This window comes from Bison bison, unplaced genomic scaffold (assembly GCF_000754665.1).
Source record: "Bison bison bison isolate TAMUID 2011002044 unplaced genomic scaffold, Bison_UMD1.0 scf7180017864506, whole genome shotgun sequence".
NCBI classification, from domain to species: domain Eukaryota; kingdom Metazoa; phylum Chordata; class Mammalia; order Artiodactyla; family Bovidae; genus Bison; species Bison bison.
Genome location: NW_011495063.1, coordinates 2887618 through 2909173, shown reverse-complemented (window position 1 = coordinate 2909173; position 21556 = coordinate 2887618). Strand labels below are relative to the sequence as shown.

At 49.1% G+C, this 21556-nt stretch overlaps 1 protein-coding gene across 1 annotated transcript in view; it reads left to right on the top strand.

Annotated features, from left to right (window-relative positions):
* KIRREL3 (kin of IRRE like 3 (Drosophila)) overlaps positions 1 to 21556 on the top strand; it is a 609658-nt gene that overhangs the window by 467266 nt on the left and 120836 nt on the right. Inside the window, exon 2 of the mRNA XM_010829490.1 lies at positions 9841 to 9918. Within this exon, the coding sequence (XP_010827792.1) occupies positions 9841 to 9918 (78 nt within the window). The remainder of the gene's footprint in view (positions 1 to 9840; positions 9919 to 21556) is intronic.

Genomic DNA, 21556 nt, shown 5'->3' with positions numbered 1-21556 from the left:
CTGGATGGCATCACCGACTTGATGGACGTGAGTCTGAGTGAATTCCGGGAGTTGGTGATGGACAGGGAGGCCTGGCATGCTGCGATTCATGGGGTTGCAAAGAGTCGGACACGACTGAGTAACTGAACTGAACTGATGTCCTACCTACATCAGTGGTCCTCAGTGTTTTTGGCATGAAGGACCAGTTTCATGGAAGACAATTTTTCCATGGGTCAGGGGGCTGGAGGGGTTGGTTTCAGGATTATTCAAGTGCATTACATATACTGTGCTCTTTATTTCTATTATTATCACATCAGCTCCGCCTCAGATCATCAGGCATTAGATCCTAGAGGTTGGGGACCCCTGCCTTACATAACCAGCCAGATTGTAATCCCATTGGAAGGAAGCTTATGTTATGTATTTTTGTCTTGAGCATCATGCCTCTCGAGTGTTTGGGGTTAAATTTTTAAAATATTGATTTAATTTGACTGTGTTGGGTCTTGGTTGCAGCATGCTGATCTTCGACCTTTGTTACATCATGTGGGATCTTTTCTTGTGGTGCACACACTCTCCAGTTATGGCACACGGTCTTGAGAGCATGTGGGCTTCAGCAGTTGTGGTGTAGAGGCTTGGTTGCTCCACAGCCTGTGGGATCTTCGTTCCTCGACCAGGGATCGAACCCGCATCCCCTGCATTGCAGAGCAGATTCTTAACCACTGGACCACCAGGGAGTCCCTGTGGGTTGGGTTTTGTAGCTGCCAGTTTGTGAGTGCGTGCTGGTGGTGGAGGGGTGGTGGCAGTATCATATCATCATCGCCTGATGACACAGGTTAGGGTTAGAGCCTGTATCACCCTCCTGCTTTGTGTGTAAATTGTCATCACGTGAATTGGTCTATAGACCATGATATTCGCTCTCCAAGGGCAGTGAAGTTGCTTTAAGATGTGTTTCTTCAGATCTGAACTCATGCTCATGTGATCATCCAGGACCTGTCTACTTGGGGATCTTTCAAATACAGGAAATCCGTCATGCACCGTTGTCATCCATAACCAGCTTCCTTTGTCAATCGCTCCTGACACACACCCCTCGCTCCCTCCAACTCCCCACTGAAGACCCTGTGGGGTCTTCCCGTTCCCCTGCTTGAGCCTCTCTGACCCTTAGCCTATTGTCTAGGCCGAGAAACATCTCCTGAGTTGCCACTTACTCTCTGTTTCAGGCACCTGTGGTCTCTGACCTCGCCTGCGACATCCCCGGCTGGTCTTCCCGCCTCGCTTCACTCCTCCAGCCCCGCTGACTTGTCACGGCCACACTGATCTTCAAAGATGCCACCTCACAGCTCATTGAGTCACCCTGGACAGGGCATATCACTCCCTGAGTCACCCCTTTGGCATCTGTTTAAAAAAAAAAAAAAAACAAAGGAAGAGGGGAAGATTTGATCACCTCTAGACTGCATTCTGATGTTTCAATTTCACCCTCGTTGGGGGTTTCTTCGAGGTCCTTTACACCAGGTGCTGTCTCATTGGATTTGCATATCAACCAAGTGAGGAGGGTCTTACGAGCAGTATCCACATTTTGTAAATGAGAAAAGTAAAGCCCAAAGAAGCCCTGGGGACTGCTCAGGGCGGAAGCGAGGCTCCGGCTGGCGCTGGTGGTTTTGCAGCCCACGCGGCCCCACTGCCCCCAGGTGCTCTGCGTGGCTCCCGCCAGGTCCAGCTGACGTCTTTGCCATCTGCTCTCGGGCACCAGCTGGGGAGCTATTTTCAGCCCCTGCTCTGCTCTCCCATGTCAAGATGGTGGGGGTGTGGAGGCTGCGAACGTCCCCCTGAGAAGCCCAGGGTCTTTTCACCTGCATTCTCGTCTTGGGCTGTCCTGGGAGAGCAGGAAGAGAGGGAACATATCCACCCATCGCCTCTTGCTAGGTGGGTTGCAGTGGTCACACAGCTGCTCTTCCCCGTCTGGGCTTGCCTTCTCCTAGTCGTCATCTGCATCCGTGCTAAAATGACCTTTAGAAGATGCAAGTCTGGCCTGTCTTCTGCTAAGCACTCTGTAGAAAAAATACAGACTCCAAGGCAAGGCTCACCAGGTCCCCCAGAATCTCGTCCCTGGCTCTGTCTCCTGCCTCTTTCTCCACTCCCAAAATCTTCGCTACAGCCACACCAAACTGCCTGCCCACCACACTCTATTTCTTGTTCAGTAGGCTCCTAGGGACATGCTCCATCTGATAGCTTCAGGTAATAAATGGATGCCAGTGCTGGGAAAGGGCAGGAGGGCAGCAGGATAAAGAGACGACAGAGGTTGAGATTGTTGGTTGGCATTACCCACTCAATGGACATGCGTTTGAGCAAACTCTGGGAGATGGTGAAGGACACGGAAGCCTGGCATGCTGCAGTCCATGGAATAGCAAAGAGTTGGACACGACTTAGCAACTGAACAACAGCAAACGTGAAGGGATAGTTCTCAGCAAGTGTCCCTGGACCATGGTGACTGGGCAGGGCAGGAACAGGTGGGCTTCCAAATGCCTCAGATAGCCTCAGGTGAGGAAGTGAGACCCGGCACCCGTCCACTGTCACCAGCTCTACCTGTGATTACTTCACAGCCCATTCATTTCTGGCCAGGGCACCAAGCGAGCACTCTTTGGGCAAATGTCATCCACACACTGACAGCAGGAACGCTCAAGGCATTCTGGGTTGACGTCAAGACACATAGCTAGTGGCTTTCCTGGGAGCTCAGTGCTAAAGGATCCACCTGCCAATACAGGAAGCACACATTCAATCCCTGGTCCCGGGAGATCCCCCGTGCCTCGGAGCAACTAAGCCCGTGCACCACAACTATTGAACCCACTCTCTAGAGCTCAGGAGCTGCAACTGCTGAAGCCTGTGCACCCTAAAGCCCGTGCTCTGAAACAAGAGGAGCCGCCACAATGAGAAGCCCATGGACCACAGCTAGAGAGTAGCCCCTGCTCTCTGCAGCTGGAGAAAAGCCCGAGCAGCAGCAAAGACCCAGCATGGCCGGAAATAACTAAATAAATCAATGAAAATTTAGAAGACACATAGCCAGCCCTCCCTCCCCACCTTCCTTCTTTCCCATCACCTCTTGTGCCCACCACGCCCACTGCCCCATCTTAGCAGCCCCTCTGACTGCTCTCTAGTCAGCTGGTGCCTCTCAGGAGCCTTCTGAGTGGTCATGTGATGCTGCCCCCTTCGTCCCCCATGACTAAGGGACAGAGGTCAAAGAGTCTTGACCAACAGAAATAGCCAGGCCACAGAGAAGACCGGTTCCTCCCCTCTTCCTGCCTATATTAGCTTGCTAGGGCTGCTGTGACAAAGGGCCACCAACTGGATGACTTAAACATTAAAAAAGGTAATGTCTACCAGTTCTGGAGGGCTTCCCTCATAGCTCAGTCGGTAAAGAATCTGCTTGCAATGCAGGAGACCTGGGTCCAATTCCTGGGTCGGGAAGATCCCCTGGAGAAAGAAATGGCAATCCACTCCAGTATTCTTGCCTGGAAAATCCCATGGACAGAGGACCCTGACAGGTTACAGTCCATGGGTCGCAAGAGTCGGACACGACTTAGCGACTAAACCACCACCACCACCAGTTCTGGAGGCCAGGAGTCCACAAAGGACACTGGCAGGGTTGGTTCCTTCCAAGGGCCTGAGGAATGGCTCCCTTCTGGCTTATCAACAACCCTCTCCATGTTCACATGGCATTGTCCCCGTGTGAGTGTGTGTCCCAAATTTCCCGTTTATGAGGACACCAGTCATGTTGGATTCCGTGCGTGTGTGCTCTGTCACTCAGCTGTGTCCGACTCTTGCAAACCCATGGTCTGTAATTGGCCAGGCTCCTCTGTCCATGGGAATTTTCAGACAAGAATACTGAAGTGAGTTGCCATTCCCTTCCCCAGGGGATCTTCCCAACCCAGGGATCCAACCTGTGTCTCTTGACTGACAGTTGGCTCTTTACCACTGCCCTACCTGAGAAGCCCCGTATCGGATTAGAGTCCCCCTAGTGACCATTTTAACTTGATTACCTTGGTCAAGTCTCTATCTCCAAGTAAAGACACAGTCTGAGATGCTGCGGGCTTCCCTGATAGGTCAGCTGGTAAAGAAGCCACCTGAAATGTAGGAGACCCTGGTTCGATTCCTGGGTCTGGAAGATCCGCTGGAGCAGGGGTAGGCTACCCACTCCAGTATTCTGGCCTGGAGAATTCCATGGACTATATAGTCCATGGGGTCACAAGGAGTCGGACACAACTGAGTGACTTTCACTTTCACTGAGATATTGCAGTCAGTTCTTCGGCATCAGGTTTAGGGAAACCCAGTTCACTCCATGATCCCACAGGACCGCTGATCTCTGCTGACACTTCTATGTCTGTCTTTTAAAAAATATTTATTTGTTTTATTTATTTGGCTGTGTCGGCTCTTAGCTGCGTCCTACAGGCTCTTCACTATGGAATGCGTGATCTTTCATTGAGGCGCGTGGGCTCAGCAGTTGTATCATTCAGGTTTAGTGGCCCTGAGGCATGTGGGAACCTAGTTCCCTAACCAGGGATCAAACCCATGTTCCTGCATTGGAAGGTGGATTCTTTACCACTGGTCCACCAGAGAAGTCCCTCAGTGTCTGTCTTCATTCATAGCATCGGCTAGCCCTGGGATCATAGCACGAACCCTAGGAATTAAGCCAGAAATCAGACCTGGATTCCAGCCTGAGCACTGGCCAGGCTAGACTGTGCTTTGGCCTTGAATTGTCATTTTACTTCTCTGAGCCAGTTTCTGAAACCAAAATGGAGGAAATCACTTCTGGCCTTGCCTGCCTCACGGAGCTACTGTGAACACCCAATAAGACAGTGAGTATGACAGTATCGTGAAAAAATAAGTATCCCACAAATGTGAAGTAATATCTCCGCAATACCATGATTACTAGGAAGAATAAAGGAATCCTCACGCTAGAAAAAGTCCCATCCTCACCCTCAGAAACTGAAGGAAAACCATTCCTTTTATGAAGCCATCTTTTTTTATACCTCCCGAGAGGAAACTGCACATTTCCCAGACTCCTATTCCATGAATTACAGCGTTCATTCACTCCAGGCCGTCCTCACCTGACCTAATCCCCTGTGGCTCGGTCAAGCCCATCTGACCCATTCTCTCTGGCCTGGGTCACTGCCCATTATTTCTTAGTCATCTCTTTCACTAAATCAGACTTTTCCTGATCGCTCGCCATGTGCCAAGCACTGTGTTTCGGACCACGGACCCTGAGCCTAAGAAGACACTATCCCCACCCTTCTGTGGCTCCCAGGCTAAAGGCTGGCAGTTCCCAGGGTGCAACCTGGCTTTCTCCCTAAGAAATATACCCCTTCTCAGGCAGTGCTTCCTTATGTAGGGTGTGTGCGTCAAAGTCGCTTTAGTCATGTCCAACTCGTTGCGCCCCCTTGGATTGTAGCCCTCCAGACTCCTCTGTCCATGGGATTCTCCAGGCAAGAATACCGGAGGGGGTTCCCATGCCCTCCTCCAGGGTTCTCTTCCTGACCAGGGATTGAACCCATGTCTCCTGCGGCTCCTGCATTGCAGGCGGATTCTTTACTGCCGAGGCAATGGGGAAGCCCCTCCTTGGGTAGCAGTGTCTCCTAACTCTTTGTTCTCCTGAGACAGCACCCTCCACACCTTCACAGGCAGGTGACTCTGGCCTTCTTTGCACTGAACTGTCCTTCAAGCCAGGATGACTCCATTCACGTCAGTCTTTTTCTGTGGACCCGTTCAGTGCATCTGGTGGTTCTGCTACTGATTAGTGCTTAGCCAAAAGCTGCAGCCCCAAAGTCTACATGGAGAAGACCTCAGCCTCTTGCTGTTTTAAAATGCACATCTGGAGGACTTCCCTGGTGGCCCAGTGCTTAAGACCTCACCTTCCGATGCAGGGAATGTGGGTTCGATCCCTGGTTGGGGGTCTAAGGTCCCATATACCTTGAGGCCAAGAAACCAAAACATAAAACAGAAGCAATATCATAACAAATTCAACAAAGCCTTCAAAAATGGTCCACATCAAAAACAAACAAAAAGTCTTAAAAATAAATAAATAAAACAGGTATCTGGGATCTGACTCCACCATCAGTCCCATACCACCCGACAAAGAAGGTGGCCGTCTGGTGGCTGACCCAGCTCACAGTGTGAACGATACCTCTTCTATCACATTCCATCATCTCTCCACTAATAGCCTGGTTGATCTGGCTTGTTGGAATCGTAAGCTGTTGGTTCGTGCGCCCTGCATGTTTCTCTCTGGTCACTATCTTTGACCACACCTGCGTTTCCAGATTCTCCTGGAATCACACCTGGGCCCTGACCTGCTTCTTCATGTATCACCAAGAACCTCTAATTTACCTCTGCAAGTCTCTCCCGAGAACATCCTCAATTTTCATATATGGATAGCCAGCTCATTCTCATGTATTTAATCCCCCAACCTGCTCGTTCTTGCAAAGATCCCAGTGGCTTCTCCCCACTTTTCAGTAAAGACTTAGTCAGAGAGCCCTCTCTCACTTAATAAATTTCTGCAGTGTGCTTATTAGTGCCTTGTAATATAGATGCCTAAATAATTAAGACTAACCCACACGTGTCAAATTAAATGAGCCAAATACATTGAGAAATTGCTTTGGCCTCCATTTCTTTTATTAATCAGGTTTTTTTAATATAAAAAAGAAAGTCTTTTCCTGCTCATTTGCAAAAATCAAACATGGTCCAAGAGAATCTTACTTATAATAACCGTGTGTACATACAGCCTCTTTCATTGGGCAATACCCCTGGTGGCATATTACATGACATAGGACAGGGTGGGTTGGGGTGGCAGAGACAGTCAACTCAAAGTCAGCAGGTGATCCACAGTCTCTAAATCTGTAGGAGGACCATGCCCCTCCATTTCCCTGAGAGTTGAGGGGATGGTCCAGGAAGCCCTGCAGGAACACTGGCCGAAATTCACCCAGAATCTTCTGCCCACACTCTTCTGCCAGAGTTTGTTCCTGGGCTGAATGCAAGAACCCAAACCCAAGCTCCCTTTCTCATTAGGAGCCACTGCTGATGTACTTCAGATGAGCATAGGAAGTCAGTGGAAAATATAATAGAAATCATCAGCAATTGTGTCATTCTCATGATGAACAATATGCGTGCAGTTATAATGGGCTGGTTAACTCTGAATGTCGTCAGCATGTTGAGGTTTCAATAGGGTCCTGGGCTAGAGGCTTGTTTGCTGGGGCTCAGAGCCACCTCATAGCTAGAGCTTCTGCAGCCCCTCCTCCTGGCAGGCTGCATTCCTGCCTCTTGAAGGTGGTTGTTAGAAAGAATCCACAAATATAGTAAGTAAACATCAAAGGGGCTTTGATCCTCATGGCTTTCGACAGAGCAGGAGCCCCTGAAGAAAGGGCCGAGGCCTTGGATGAGGGAACTTAACATCGTCAATTTGGGCGCCTGAGATGTAAGGCTGTTTGAAGTGAGGGCGTTTTGGCTGTGCCTTCAGACGAGCGAGCGTGGAGAGAAAGGAAGAGAAGTGAGTGCCTTTGGAAAAGGCACGCTCAGATCTGCTTCTCTGCTCTTTACTGATAGTCAATAAACCCCTTTAAAGAATCAAGAGATCAAAGCCCGCGACCTCCCTGGGCCATGGCATTCCGCCACCACCCACCATGCTTTGTTTTCCTCTGGGGCGGGAGCCCCTGAGCTTGACTTATTTGTGTCTCTCGGGCCCTTTCATCCTGCTGCTCCGAGAGGCTGGGCCTGGACCACAAGAGGTGGGGGGCGGGCTAGAGGAGAAGGAGCCCAGCCTCTATACACTCTGGCAGTCTAGATGCCGACTGGCCAGGGCTCAGAGTATCACCAAGCGTCGGGGAAGAAGATGCTGTGACATAACCCTCCGTGGCACCCTCCTTCTCTAAGAAACTGATGGAGGGAGTAGCCAGGCACCTGGGAAGCTGACGAAGCCTGGGAGGAGTTGCAGTCCCATCCCGGCCTCTGGAAATCATACCCCTTATCCGTTTTCCCAGTTCATGGCGGCTGCCACATCTGTATGACTTCAAAGCAAAGAGGTAGGGGTGCGGAGGCTACAATAATCATGGGAAGTCACTTAACATTTTTGAACTTCAGTTTTCTCATCTGCATAGTGTGAATAGTAATAACCCATCTGCCTCCCTCGTGCAGTGGCTCTGGGTAATCCAAAGAGAAACCTGTTTCAGAACCCACAAGTGCTGATGATGAATCAGGAGTAAAGGTCAGATGTGTGTGCACACTCAGTCACGTCTGACTCTGCATGGAATGTAGCCTGCCAGGCTCCTCTGTCCATGGGATTCTCTAGGCAAGAATACCGGAGTGGCTGCCATTTCCTACTTCAGGGGATCTTCTGGATCCAGGGATCGAACCCATGTCTCTTGAGTCTCCTGAATAGACAGGCAGATTCTTTACCACTGCACCACAGTTAGGGCAAAGGATAGATACCGGAGAGGAAATCTTGACTGGTTAACCAAGGTACTCCAGTCCAGGGCTGATATACAATGGACACTGATTTTCAGAATATCGTCGTGCGGGAAAATTGGTCTCTTGCATTTGCTACCTGGAATCATTGTTCTAACTTGTTGTTTTATTGGGTCAAAGTCTTCTGGGACCCGAGTCTATGTCTTATGTTTCTTAGCCATCCCCACCCCTGTGCTCCACACTGAGTCTACGCTCCTAAGTGTCTGATGACAATGCTGAATTGTGCCTGAATGTAAGGATGAACAGGGATCCTCAGCCCCAGACATTCACTCTCTCCCAAAAGTAGACTCTTTCTGCCTACACCTTGACTCCTGTATACTATGTGTAGTAAGTCACTTCAGTCATGTCCAGCACTTTGTGATCCCCTGAACTGCAGCCCACCAGGCTCCTCCATCCATTGGATTCTCCAAGCAAGAATACTGGAGTGGGTTGCCATGCCCTCCTCCAGCAGATCTTCCCGGCCCAGGGATTGAACCTGCCTCTCTTATGTCTCCCACTTTGGCAGGCGTGTTCTTTACCACTAGCACCACCTCGGAAGCCCCTTGGCCCTTGTGTCTTCCCCTAAATTCTCCACTGTGTCTGGTTGTGCTGTTCCGTCCTAGACGCCACTGGCTGGACTCTGCCTCTTCTCTGGCTTCACCACAGTCCCAATGTAATCTGGGCATACCCCTTTCAAGCCTGGGGACTCATTAACCTAGAGAGTAAAGGTTATGACTGTGGACTCTGCCTCTTGTTCAGAGTCAGGCTGCCTCTGTTCAAACTCTTGGTTCTGCCACCTACCAGCTCTTTCATCTAAGACCACCTACCTAATATGCTCATAAATGAGGATATAATATAAAAATGGGGATAACAGTGGTAAATCATAGAGTATATCATAGTGGTACCTCAAAGAGTTGTTGCAAAGATCAAATAAGCAAATTATTGGCCTTAAGTTATGCCTGGACTGTATAAAATAGATAACTAATGAGAACCAACTGTTTAGCACAGAGAATTCTGCTCAGTGTTCTGTGGTGACCTAAATGGGAAGGAAATCTGAAAAGAAGAAAAAAGAGGGAGAGGATATATGTATAAGTATAGCTGGTTTACTTTTCTATACAGCAGAACTATCGGAACGTTGTAAAGTAACTATACACTGATAAATAAATAAATACAAATCACATTCGTGACATCTTAAAGTTATGAAAATCCTAGAAATAAACCTGATGAAAGTTTTGAAAAAAATCATGCCTGGACCAAGTGCTTTCTAAATGTTTGTTGAATAAGTAACCCTTTTGTAAGAGCAACAAGCTTCACATCTCTTGCAAAAGGACTTTCGCTGACCCCTGACCTGTTCCAAGCTCACCCATTCTGCTTTTCTTCCAGAGCTGGGCCTCCAGAAAAGAGGATGCTGTCTGGTGCTGGGCTACATGACCAAGGACAAGTTCCGGAGAATGAATGAAGGTCAGTGGGAACCTGCCTTCTCAGGGGTGATGGGGAGGGAGGACGCTCTGCCTACAGCTGTGACAGCAGGAAAAAGACCCTGGGGCTTCTCAGAAAGGACAGCAGACCGCTGAGGCTCATTTCCATGAAGCCGTTCAGATAGCAATGTAGGGAAGAAACATTGTGTGCTGATTTATGAGCATTTTTTCCTACACTCTCTTCCTTCCTCCCTTTAGGTCCCCTCCTTCTCTTCCTGTCTCTTCCCTTCCCTTTGTCCCTCACCTACCCACCTGGCCCAACTAAATCTGCTTCTGTTATCTTTTCTAATCCAGACCTGATGGCCTTTCTCCTTAACATTCATATTTTTTGAATGCTAATTGAATTAACGGTGCCTCACAGGGGACTTGGGAGAATACTAAAGAAGAATAAGGCAGAGCTCTTTATTCTCAAAGGATTTCCACTCAAAAACCTGCCCTCTTTCACAACTCCTTCAGCCCTACCTCTCCCTCTTACTCATAGGCCATTCTGTCTTCCTCTAGCACTGGGTCTTTCTTCGGACGCTTGACTGGGCCACAGAAGGCAGGAGGTGGTGGGGTGGAGAAGGTATTGGCATTCATGTGGAGGCTGGGGCATGAGAGGAGTGCTGCCACTTCTGGGGCCGCTGTAATAAAGAGCCAATCCCCTCATCCCCAGCCATCTGTCTCCGTGCAGCTAATAACCCTCTCCATCAGATGCCACAGATTGTTTGTCAGGATTCAAAAGTAGATAAACAATGGCTGGGGATGCCATTTATTCATTAAAGTCAGACAAATGAAGCCCTGGCTTCTCACTAGCCCAGATTGCCGTGAGCCGGGCCCCTCCCTTCCCAAGGCCCAGTGCCCCCTGTAGCCTCATTCCCATTCCAGGCATAGAAAAGATAGCGCACCTGTACCAACTCTAGCCCCAAACTTAGACCACAGCATAGCTCCAGCGCCCTCTTCCTAAGCTCCTCAGCTGGCTCTCCTCCAAGCCTCTAGACCATGACACCACACTCCCACATGCTCCCCAGACCTAATGCCTCACCAGCTAGAGCTTTGTTGCCAGGACCCATCATGGTGACAGTTTGACAACAGTTAGGTCAGTGCAATTAAGCACAAAGAATATCACCTCCCTGGTTTCACTGCCTGCTTGTATAAGAAGGCAACAGCATCAAGAAGCTACTTCTTATTTGTAGGAGCCCCATGGCTGAGCACAGCCAGCACTGAGGCTGCATTTTCTGCATCCTGCCAGTCAGTCTTCCTTCCTCACTTTTCTCTCAGCCCAGCCCTCCCTTCCCACCACCACCTTCTTGAGTGTGCAAGGCAGTAACTTCTCATTTGTGGGAACTGACAGCATGGCTCTGTCCATGGTGCTGAATAGACACATTCACTTGCTGGCAATGCTCATTAGAGAAGCTAAAATGAGGCTCCCAGGGAATGGGGGAACCAAAAAAGTCACAAGCTGGGGTGGATTTGAAAGCTCAGGTTCCAAGTGTCTGACCCCAATAGAAGGATACTGACTCCAGATCTTGGGGCCTGTAAAGAATCATATCACAAAGGATGACGAACATGATTCGACTCCTCACACTTTTCATAAGTGGCTCGGGCTGCTATAACAAAATACCACAGACTGAGTGGCTTAAACACAGAAATTTATATTCTCGCAGTTCTAGAGACTGGAAATCCAAGATCAAAGTGCCAGCATGGTCAGGTTCTGGCGAGAGCTCTCTTTGTGGTGTGCAAACAGCAGCCTTCCCACTGAGTCATCCCACGGCAGAGAGAGAGAGAGAATGCTCTGGTGTCTCTTCTTATGTGCATGTGTGCGTGCATGCTAAGCCTCTTCAGTGGTGTCTGACTCTGTGGGACCCCATGGACTGTAGCCTGCCAGGCTCCTCTGTCCATGGGATTCTCCAGGCAAAAATACTGGAGTGGGTTGCCATGTCCTTCTCCAGGGGATTTTCCCAACCCAGAGATCAAACCCACATGTCTTATGTCTCCTGCATTGGTAGGTGGGTCTTTTACCCCTAGCGTCACCTGGGAAGCCTGTCTTCTTAAAAAGAAGTTTAAATACATTTGCCGTAAAGAGAGATACAATGGTAATACCCTGAACAAGAGCTTAAGGAAATGGTAAGAAAAACAAATGCACCCTTAATAGCTCCTTAGACATTGTTCAAGTAAAGAAGAGGGGAAGAAAGGGGACTAGAAGAGGACTTGGGGGCAAGACTAGGATCTGATTACTTCTAAGAATGGTTAGCCTTACTTTGTGCAACAACTAAACTAAGACAGCATTTTAAAATTATTTTATTTTAATTGGAGGATAATTACTTTACAATATTGTGGTGGTTTTTGCCATACATCGACATGAATCAGCCATGGATGTACATGTGTCTCACCATCCTGAACACCCCTCCCAACCCCCTCCCCACCCCATCCCTCTGGGTTGTCCCAGAGCACTGGCTTTGAGTGCCCTGCTTCATGCATCAATCTTGCACTGGTCATAAGATGGCATTTTAACAGTCTTTATGTCTTTAGTTTGGCTGGGTCGGGTCTTGGCTTCGGCACACGGTACCTTTGTTGATACATACAGGAGCTCTCGTTGTGGCCAGTGGGCTTCTCTAGTGTCCATGTGGGATCTTAGTTCCCCAAACAGGTATGGAATCCATGTCCCCTGCATTGGAAGATGGATTCTTAGCCACTAGACCACCAGGGAAATCCTTTTTGTTGTTCAGTCACTCGGTTGTGTCTGATTCTATGTGACCCCATGGACTGCAGCACTCCAGGCTCCTCTGTCGTTCACTATCTCCCAGATGGCATTTTAAATAGGTTTTTCTTGTTAAAAAAAGTAAGATGCCAAAACAACGCCCCTTCTCTTTGAGCCTCTTTTCAAACACACACAAGCCACAAAAATGGGTTATTCCTTTCAATGGATTGTGATCCACTTGGCTGGGAATGAGTGATTCTAGGTGCTTTAGCCCAATTTATATCCTCCCCCTAGTAAAGATGAACTGAGAATCAAGCAGGAGGCAACAGAGGCATCAGCAATGGCCGGGAAGTAGCAGAGCAGCTTGCCCCCCATCTCTGCCTTCCTCACTGCCTGTGGTTCTCGGCTCTCCCAAATGCCCCAGTGCACATTCATGCCCACACACAGTAGCTGCTGCTGCTTCTAGGTAAACAAGGAGATGAGGGGGTGGCAAGCAAGTTAAACCACCCTGTATGAGGAGTTACAAATCTCAGCTAACAAAGAGGAGACAGGATAGGAGGTAGGTAAGTCGGTGGGGCCGAAGGGGAGATGCTGGAGGTCGGTGGGCTTTGGTCCTGGAAGGGTGAGAGGCATAAGGAGGGGAAGAGGGAGGGGCCTGGAAAGGAGGCAGATGTCTCTCTGCTCCCACTCCAGCCAGTCTAGCTACCCCAAGTGCCATATTACATATTTTTTTTCTCTTTCAAAAGCTCACACACTCAAACCCCAGCACGTCTGCACATAACAAAGAAGCACCAGCAAGCATGGGGAGCTGTTTTATGGTTTATAATTATCTTGTACCAATAGTCAAAATGATTATAACTTCCACATATTAATAATTGAACTGGAATAGCAGCTATGACATAGATCAAGAAGCAGACATCTCTGTCCACACTGCCCTACACACCTTGCTATAAATTGAACACTTGGTACAATAGTTTTTAAAAATTATAATTTTTTTTGCCCAGATGTTGAAATTAGTGAGATACTGGAACAATTATCTGCTTCTTCTATTAAAGATAAGATGGTGATCATTATATTTGCCATTTAGTATAAATAAGCAAGACCTACTTGTGCTGCACTGAGGTATATTTGCTCTGTTTAACAGTATCTAATAGAGTGTCTGTCACCCAGGAAGAAGTGGTCCCCTATTTCATTTGTTTCCTTGTTAATTTTTGTATCTTTTTTTCCCTCCATTCTCCCCTCCTTGCTACATTCCCCCCAAAAAATAACAGCTTGAGAAGGAGCAAGAGAAAAATAATGAATGAACAGGAGCTTTATAGATCTGGGGTTTATCATAAGCTAGAGTAATCGCAATTGGTGCTGTTAAACTACACAAAGCAATAAAAAAGAAAACACTATTCAAAGATCGTTTAAGGAGGCATGTGATAGTTAATGAGAGGTTTGCTCTATTTGGGAGCACGTAATAGCTTCTCGGGTAGAATCTGCAGCATTTGCAGGAATGGAAGTGGTCGGTAAAATATGTGTGTGTGTGTGTGTGTCTGTGTGTCTGTGTGTGTGTGTCTGTGTGTTCTTTCCTGTTTGTGCTCAACGTATCTGAGGCATCAAGTGGAAATATGGACAAAAATCAATGAAAGGCCGACAAAAAAGGAGCAAATAAAGACAGACTAGGCATGAGACTGTCACGTTTGTTTGACATAATTGTCTTCATGTGATTAAGTACATGGTGCTTTAAGTAGGAACTGCTGGAAGGAGATCATTTATTTATTCATCAAACAGTCAATGAACACGCACCATAAAAATAATACCAATTTTTCATAATAAGTGCCAGCTACTGTTCTAAGCTCTAGAGCTTCAAAAGTAAAGAAGACGAGATTTCCCTGGCGATCCAGTGGTTAAGACCCTGTGCTTCCACTGCAGGGGGCATGGCTTCGATCCCTGGTCTGAGAACTAAGATCCCACATGCCAGGCAGTGTGGCCAAGGGGGGAAAAAGTAAATAAGCTATAGTCCCTGCCCTCTCGAGCTCCAGATAAAAAACACAGTCGCATCTCAGGGTTCCTGTCACCTCCAAAGAGACCCTGCCGGACCACCTTACCTAAGTGAGATTCCCCCCTTCCCCCACCATTGAGCTCCGTTGTGACAACCAGCCTATTTACTTGGTGGTACTTACGCTAACTGATGATTATTTATTACATTGTCCCACCTAAGAGTTAGCTTCAGAAAGGCAAGGATCCTGCTTTCCTTGCCAGTCCCTGGACCTTAGCCCAGTGTCTCACACATAGAGACTAACCAACCATTTTGAAATTAAATAATTAGTTTGTGGGCTTCCCAGGTGGCTCAGTGGTAAAGAATCCACCCGCCAATGCAGGAGACATGAGTTTGATCCTTGGATCAGGAAGATCCCGTTTAGAAGCGAATGGCAACCTACATTCATGCATTGGAAAAGGAAATGACACCCACTCCAGTGTTCTTGCCTGGAGAATCCCAGAGACGGGGGAGCCTGGTGGGCTGCCATCTATGGGGTCGCACAGAGTCGGACACAACTGAAGCGACTTAGCAGCAGCAGGCAACCTATTCCGGTATTCCTGTCTGGGAGATTGCATGGACAGAGGAGCCTGGAAGGCTACAGTCCATGGAATCACAGAGTCAGACACGACCAAGCAACTAAACAACAAAACAATTAGTGCCATGAGTGTCAATGGAGGAATCCAGAAAGCTACCCACGGGTGTAAGGGGAATCTGGAGAAGGAGCTCAGTAGACAGAACACTCTGACACAGAGCGCCAGTCTTCAGGTCCCCAGCAATTCCCTATGACTTACCTCTCTGCCTCTCCTCCAAGGCCAGCACTACAGTCCCTCTTGGGAAGCCAGGATCCACGCAGATCGGCGGAGAAAAGGGCTAGGAGGTGAGGCTGCCTGGGATGTGTCTGTCCTGTAGCCAGCTGCCCTCCTTCCTCACCCCTCCTACTGATGGACCATCTTCTCATCTAGGGCATCGCTAGGCAGGTATTTCCCGTCAGAGCTGCAGGGGAATTGCTCTCACATCACTCACACACACACACACACACACACCATTCCCTTCTCTCTTCCCATCCTTCCCCCATGACCCACTTCTCCTGGAGGGCCCAGAACCGCTCTCCAGCTCCATGCACATTGCTTGCCCAGGGTGAACCCTATCCACGGGCAGAATAGGAAGCTCTCCCATGGTGTCAGATGAGGGGCTCTGCCTGCCTCTCAGAAAACCCAGTCCTCCTCTGTGTTAGAACCTTGAACCACCCCAGGAACTACAGTGCAGCCCACTCACCCAGGGAGGCCTGGGGTCGATAGGAAGTTGCTGGAAGAGGCAGGACCACAACCCAGGTCTGCTGACGTCCAGTCCAGTGCTCTTAGAATGCAGAAAGAGGGGGCTGAGGCCACAGTCAGAGGGGACGCCCCTAAGGCTTTGTCTTGAAAACACAGAGAAGGTGGAAGGGGCCGGAGAACATGGGGCAGAACACAGGAGACTGTCAGCCTGATGTGGGAGAAAGTCAGGAAAGGTGGAGAGGGGGACACAGGCCAGGGAAGACCCTTTGTTTCTACAGAACCAGAAAAGCCTACTGGGCCATAGATTAGCAGTGGGAAATGAGGGGGAATGGAGGGGGAAGGAGGAAAAGGATGTTTGAGGCAGTGGAGCCCTGGCCTCCCTGCTCGGGTGTCCCTTTGAGGCCGAGGTGGACCTGCCCGTGAGGCTCCCATCTGCCCGGGCTGCGTATGTGGTAGGGGGCGGAGTCCGGGACCTTCAGAAGCACAGGCACCCTCTGCTTCTCACTCAGTTATGGGAAGCAGGTATGCCTCCCGGCTGCTTTCATCCTCCCTGTGGTGGTGGTTTAGTCTCTAAGTCGTATCTGACTCCTGTGACCTCATGGACTCTAGCCCTCCAGGCTCCTCTGTCCATGGGGATTCTCTAGGCAAGAATACAGGAGCGGGTTGCCATGCCTTCCTCCCAGGAATCTTCCCCACACAGGGACAGATCTCACGTTCCGTATCTTCTACACTGACAGGCAGGTTCTTTACTTCTAGTGCCAGGGCCCATAGTCATTTTCCTGAGACAGTCTCTTAACTGCCTGCCAGAGCCCCCGGGGTGCTGGCTAATACTGTCATTTTGTTAGCTGGGGCTTTGGGGGTGCATTTTTTCTTATTTCATTTTTCTTACTGATGTGTTTTCTTCTACTGGGCTGCAAAGCCGATTATTTGTATAACGTCCCTGTTTATTATTTATGGCAAAACTCAGATTTCCAGGGTGCTTTATGATTGTTATTTAATTTGCTCGGCGCCTTGGAACATGGGTCGTCCATTTTCATTCTCCTGCCTTGATCCGACTGTGGATTTCAGAACTTTTTCCCAGGCCTGTTCCTCCAGTCACCATTCCTGCCGGGGACCAGCCCCGGCTGATCCAGGGTACTCGAAGGAGAGACGGTGTCGGCGAGGGTCAGGATACGATAGTTTCAATTAGATATTAATTAGAGATATAAAGAGTAATAGAATAAGGATAGCTCAGTAGGAAAATTCAGTGGAGAAAAGAGGCTGAGTAGCTTGGTTTACGCGGGGGACCAATAAAACTTCAAGACAAGAAGCTTGCACCACTTACGTAGGCCGCAGGCGTCCTTCCGTTCTCCCGAAGGAGAGGAGACACTGAGGCCTCCCCGGTCGGATCTTAGAAGCCCAGGCAAAATTAGTAAGCTTGGTGGGTTCCGCGCTCCAGATGGAGACTCAGCCGGAGGGAGAGAGAGACATGGGGAGACCAGTATTTTGAGAAACTGATCCCAATTCTTTATTTTCCAGAGTCTGTTTTTATACACTGAGATGTTATACAAAAGTCACGTGGGGACAGCAGTCCTGACTTTTATTAAAGTCAGGTGCTTCACACAAATGTATACAGAGGTCTTAGGGGTGTTACATCATCTTCTGGCCAGGGGGGCCTGCTGACAATTTACGACCCTCTCCTTGTGACAGCGGTCAGTCAATCAGGACACTTATTTCTCCAGGGCTGATTATTCTCAAAACAGACGCCACCCAAATAAAGTTACATTCCTACAGGGTGAGGGTGTAGTGGGTTTTAGCTAAGGAAAGAATTTACTTAGCCTAAGGTCTAACGTGATTAATATCAAAGGTTAATACTTATTTCTTGTATATATTCATTAATGTGTGTAAGGGCAGGGGATGTGGAGACTTAGCAACAAACATTGGCTCAACAAATGAAAAACCCTTCACCAACACAATTTCTAATTAGCCCATTATATTTATACTAATAGTTTTCTAACTTCTCTAAAGAACCTGTTTTTAGAGGGTTTAAAGCATCTTGTGCCTCTCACGGTTGGGAGGCTGTGAGCAATCACATGTGGCCGGACGAGCCTGTCAGGCAGGCTAGAGAACCTTCAGAGGAGTTTGTAGGTTAAAACACTCTTATCATGCCCAGGAATTATTATTAACTGGAGCTCTAGGTTAACTCCTTCTCCGAAAGAGGTGGTGGGGGACAGCCCCCCGTAAAGTCAGAGGTGTAGGTAAGAGCACAAAGTAGTAAAGTAGGCAGGCTCTGGTTATGGGGTAGACGCTCGAGGAGTTCCAGGGGGACTCCTGAGGCTCGATCCCGCCTTTGCGTATGTCGAGCCTCCTTCCTCATGACCTTTGCCATGGGCGGAGTACCTCACTCTGGCCCCCAACACATTCCTACCAGGAGACCTGCTTGGCTAAAGCAAGCTGGAAGCCACCTCGACCACAGACCCTGCCAAGCTCCTTCTCGGACTTCTTTTCGCTCGCTGTTCTCTCCAGTTCTCACCAAGACCTAGAAATGTTGCCTCCTGAATATCTCTTGAACCCATCCACCTCTGTCCATCTGACAGCCACTGCCCTCACCCATCACCACCCTCCCCGACCTGGGCTGCATGTTCGCTCTCCTAACTGGCTTCTTGGGTCCATCAAGCCCAGCCCCTTCCCTCCCAGTTCATTTTTCACACTTCAGCCAGAGCAGTATTTCAAAATGCAAATCTGAAAATAGCACATTGCTCTTGAAACTATTCCAGTGGCTTTCTATCACCATTAGGAAAAATACCCAAATCCTCAGCATGTTTTATAAGACCCTATAGAATCTGGTTTCTACTGACCTTTTTGGCTCCATCTTGCCCCTGTAACGCTCTGTAAAACTCCAGTCACATCAGTCTTCTTTCTGCTCCTCCAACAGGGCACGCTCCCGTCTGCCATAGAGCCTTTGTCTGTACTGGTCCCTCCTCTTGGGATACGGACCACACCGGCCCACACCCCATCCCCAGACCCTTCCCATAGCGGCTCCTGCTCATCTTTCAGATCTCAGCTGAAATATCACTTCTGTAGTGAAGCCTCCTCAGACCCACCCCTCCCTAGTCTAGACCAACTTCCTGTGTTCCATGCTCTTATATTCCTTTCCTTCCAAGGGCTTAGCTAAGTCTGTACCCAGAAGTTCATTTAGCAGTTATTTAGCTCAGACCTATTTCCCCTCTCAGTCTTTAAGTTCTCCTAGGCAATGGCACCCCACTCCAGTACTCTTGCCTGGAAAATCCCATGGATGGAGGAGCCTGGTGGGCTGCAGTCTATGGGGTCACTAAGAGTCGGACACGACTGAGTGACTTCACTTTCACTTTTCACTTTCATGCATTGGAGAAGGAAATGGCAACCCACTCCAGTGTTCTTGCCTTGAGACTCCCAGGGACAGGGGAGCCTGGTGGGCTGCCGTCTATGGGGTCCCACAGAGTCGGACACGACTGAAGCGACTTAGCAGCAGCAGCAGCAGCAGCAGGTCTCCATTACCTCCCAGGAGCCTGGCATCAAGTTGGCACACAATAGACATAGTGTGCAAAGAATAGTAACCACAACGATCTTCTCTGCCCCTGGGCAGTAGCTCCCAAGCTGCTGGAACCAGGCAGCTGGACAATCACAGACTCCTAGAAGAAACATCAGAAATCACCTGGAGAAGGGGAAGCTGAGACCCAGGAGAGTGATAGGCTTGCCCAGAGCACAGCAAAGGATTGAAACCAGACTTCTGAGCCACTTCCCCATCTCACTGTGCTGAGTCCTTGAAGTGTGGGTGTGACCAACTAAGTGGGTCCAACAGGGAGGTCCGCCTGCTGAAAATGGGTTTGGGGCAGTGTTTTGAAAGAGACAAGAAGCAAGAACCTCTGGAGAAAAGGAAAGGAAGTAGGTCCTTTGATACAGACATGAAATGCACCCCTGTGAGCCCAGTACTGTGTTGGGCACAGGAGCTCCAGGGGTTGGACACAGCTTCTGACTTCAGGAACTTTGTCCTCCACTGGGGGAGCTTAGACATATTTCATGTCAAGGTGATTTTGTAGTTGTTTGGTTTTGTTTTTTCTTTTCAACCTTGTGGTTAGTATGCTTAAGGGTTACGCACTGTGGCTTGGGAGACTGAAATTTAGGCATACTCAGAGCAGGTTTAGAACCATACCATCAAAGAATCTTGAGGCCAGAAGGGACCCAAGGTTATCTAGTCCACATTCTCTCTTGATGGCTCAATATCCCCACCAAGTACCAATGTATGTAAATACTTGTCAACACTGTGCTGCCGTGCGCTCATTCGCTCACCAACTGACTGACTCTGTGTCTGTGACTGTGCCTGGCCCTTGGCATGTAAAGACATAGTCCCTGCCCCAGAGAACAGCACAGCAATCACAACACGCTGTCATACTGGCTGCAGCCAGGTGTGTACAGAGCCTTGGGAACAGAGAAGAGGAACCCAGTCCAACTGCAGGCCAAGTGAGCAGGGCCAAGACAGCCTCCTGAAGACAGTGATAATCTGAGCTGAGCCCTGGGAGCAAACTTTATTATCAGAGGCCCTTGCAACCTACACTTGAATCCCTCCAAAGACAGGAAACTCACTACCTACCAAGGCCACGGGTAGCCCCTCAGCTAGGCTCTTATAAAGGAGTTTCAAATAGAAAACACCCCTTCAACCCCAAGACTCCACAGTTTTGTCATTCTGACTACACTGAGGACAATTAACCGGGTGACCGTTAGCAGCCACTGGCCAAAATCCCAGGGTCTCACACTGTGTCAACTCTGCCCAGGCAAGCTCCACTTTCCTCTGTCTGCCTCCCCTTCCCCATCCAGCCAGCCTCAGCCAGCCTCAAAGCTTTCATCACTGAATGCCAAGACCCCCGCCTCTACTTCCCTCCCCAGGGTGGGAGAGTCTGAATAAATGAGAGTGCTTAATGGCCTGCGGTGCCATAAAGTTTTAGAGCTGTGTACCGGAATGAGCAGGTTCAGGCTGAGATGAATTATCCAGACCTTTTATCAAAGGAGAGTCAATAAAAACCTGAAGGCGCTCACCCCATCTCCTCGGAGTGGCCGTGTCACACGGCCGGGCCCTGCGTTCTGGAAATAGTCATGGGTGGGTGCGTTTCCCACCCCTCCCCAATCCATCTGCTTTCTTCCCTATGCCTTCCCTCCTCAAATGTATTTGTTTCTATGGTAACTGTGTTGTTACTGGTATGGGAGGAGTTTAATGACATTCAGAAGTACCAAATCAAGTCCATTTATATAATGGTTTGAAATACACATAATGGCCTGTGGAATATAGGACACGGTGACAGTTTCAGTAACTGCGTACAGACTGTGGGATAAATAGAGCGAGGTGGTACTCCCCCCAACCTCCGAGTCAAACGCACAAGGAATAACCACTATTCTTAGTACAAGAGAGGTACTTCTCAACCATTACTCGGGAAAGGGTCTCAAAACGCCGACACCAAGCCATTCTCTCGTTGAGGAAGTGTGCCGGCTGGACCATGGGTCCTCTGCGCCCGCCAGGGTTTGACCGGGGAGTCAGGTAGGGCAGGTACAGAGAGGATGGGACTGTCCAGAAGTATGGAAAGAGCAGCCCTCCTGCCCTGGGTCCTCGGGCGCCCCCCTCAGCCAGCCC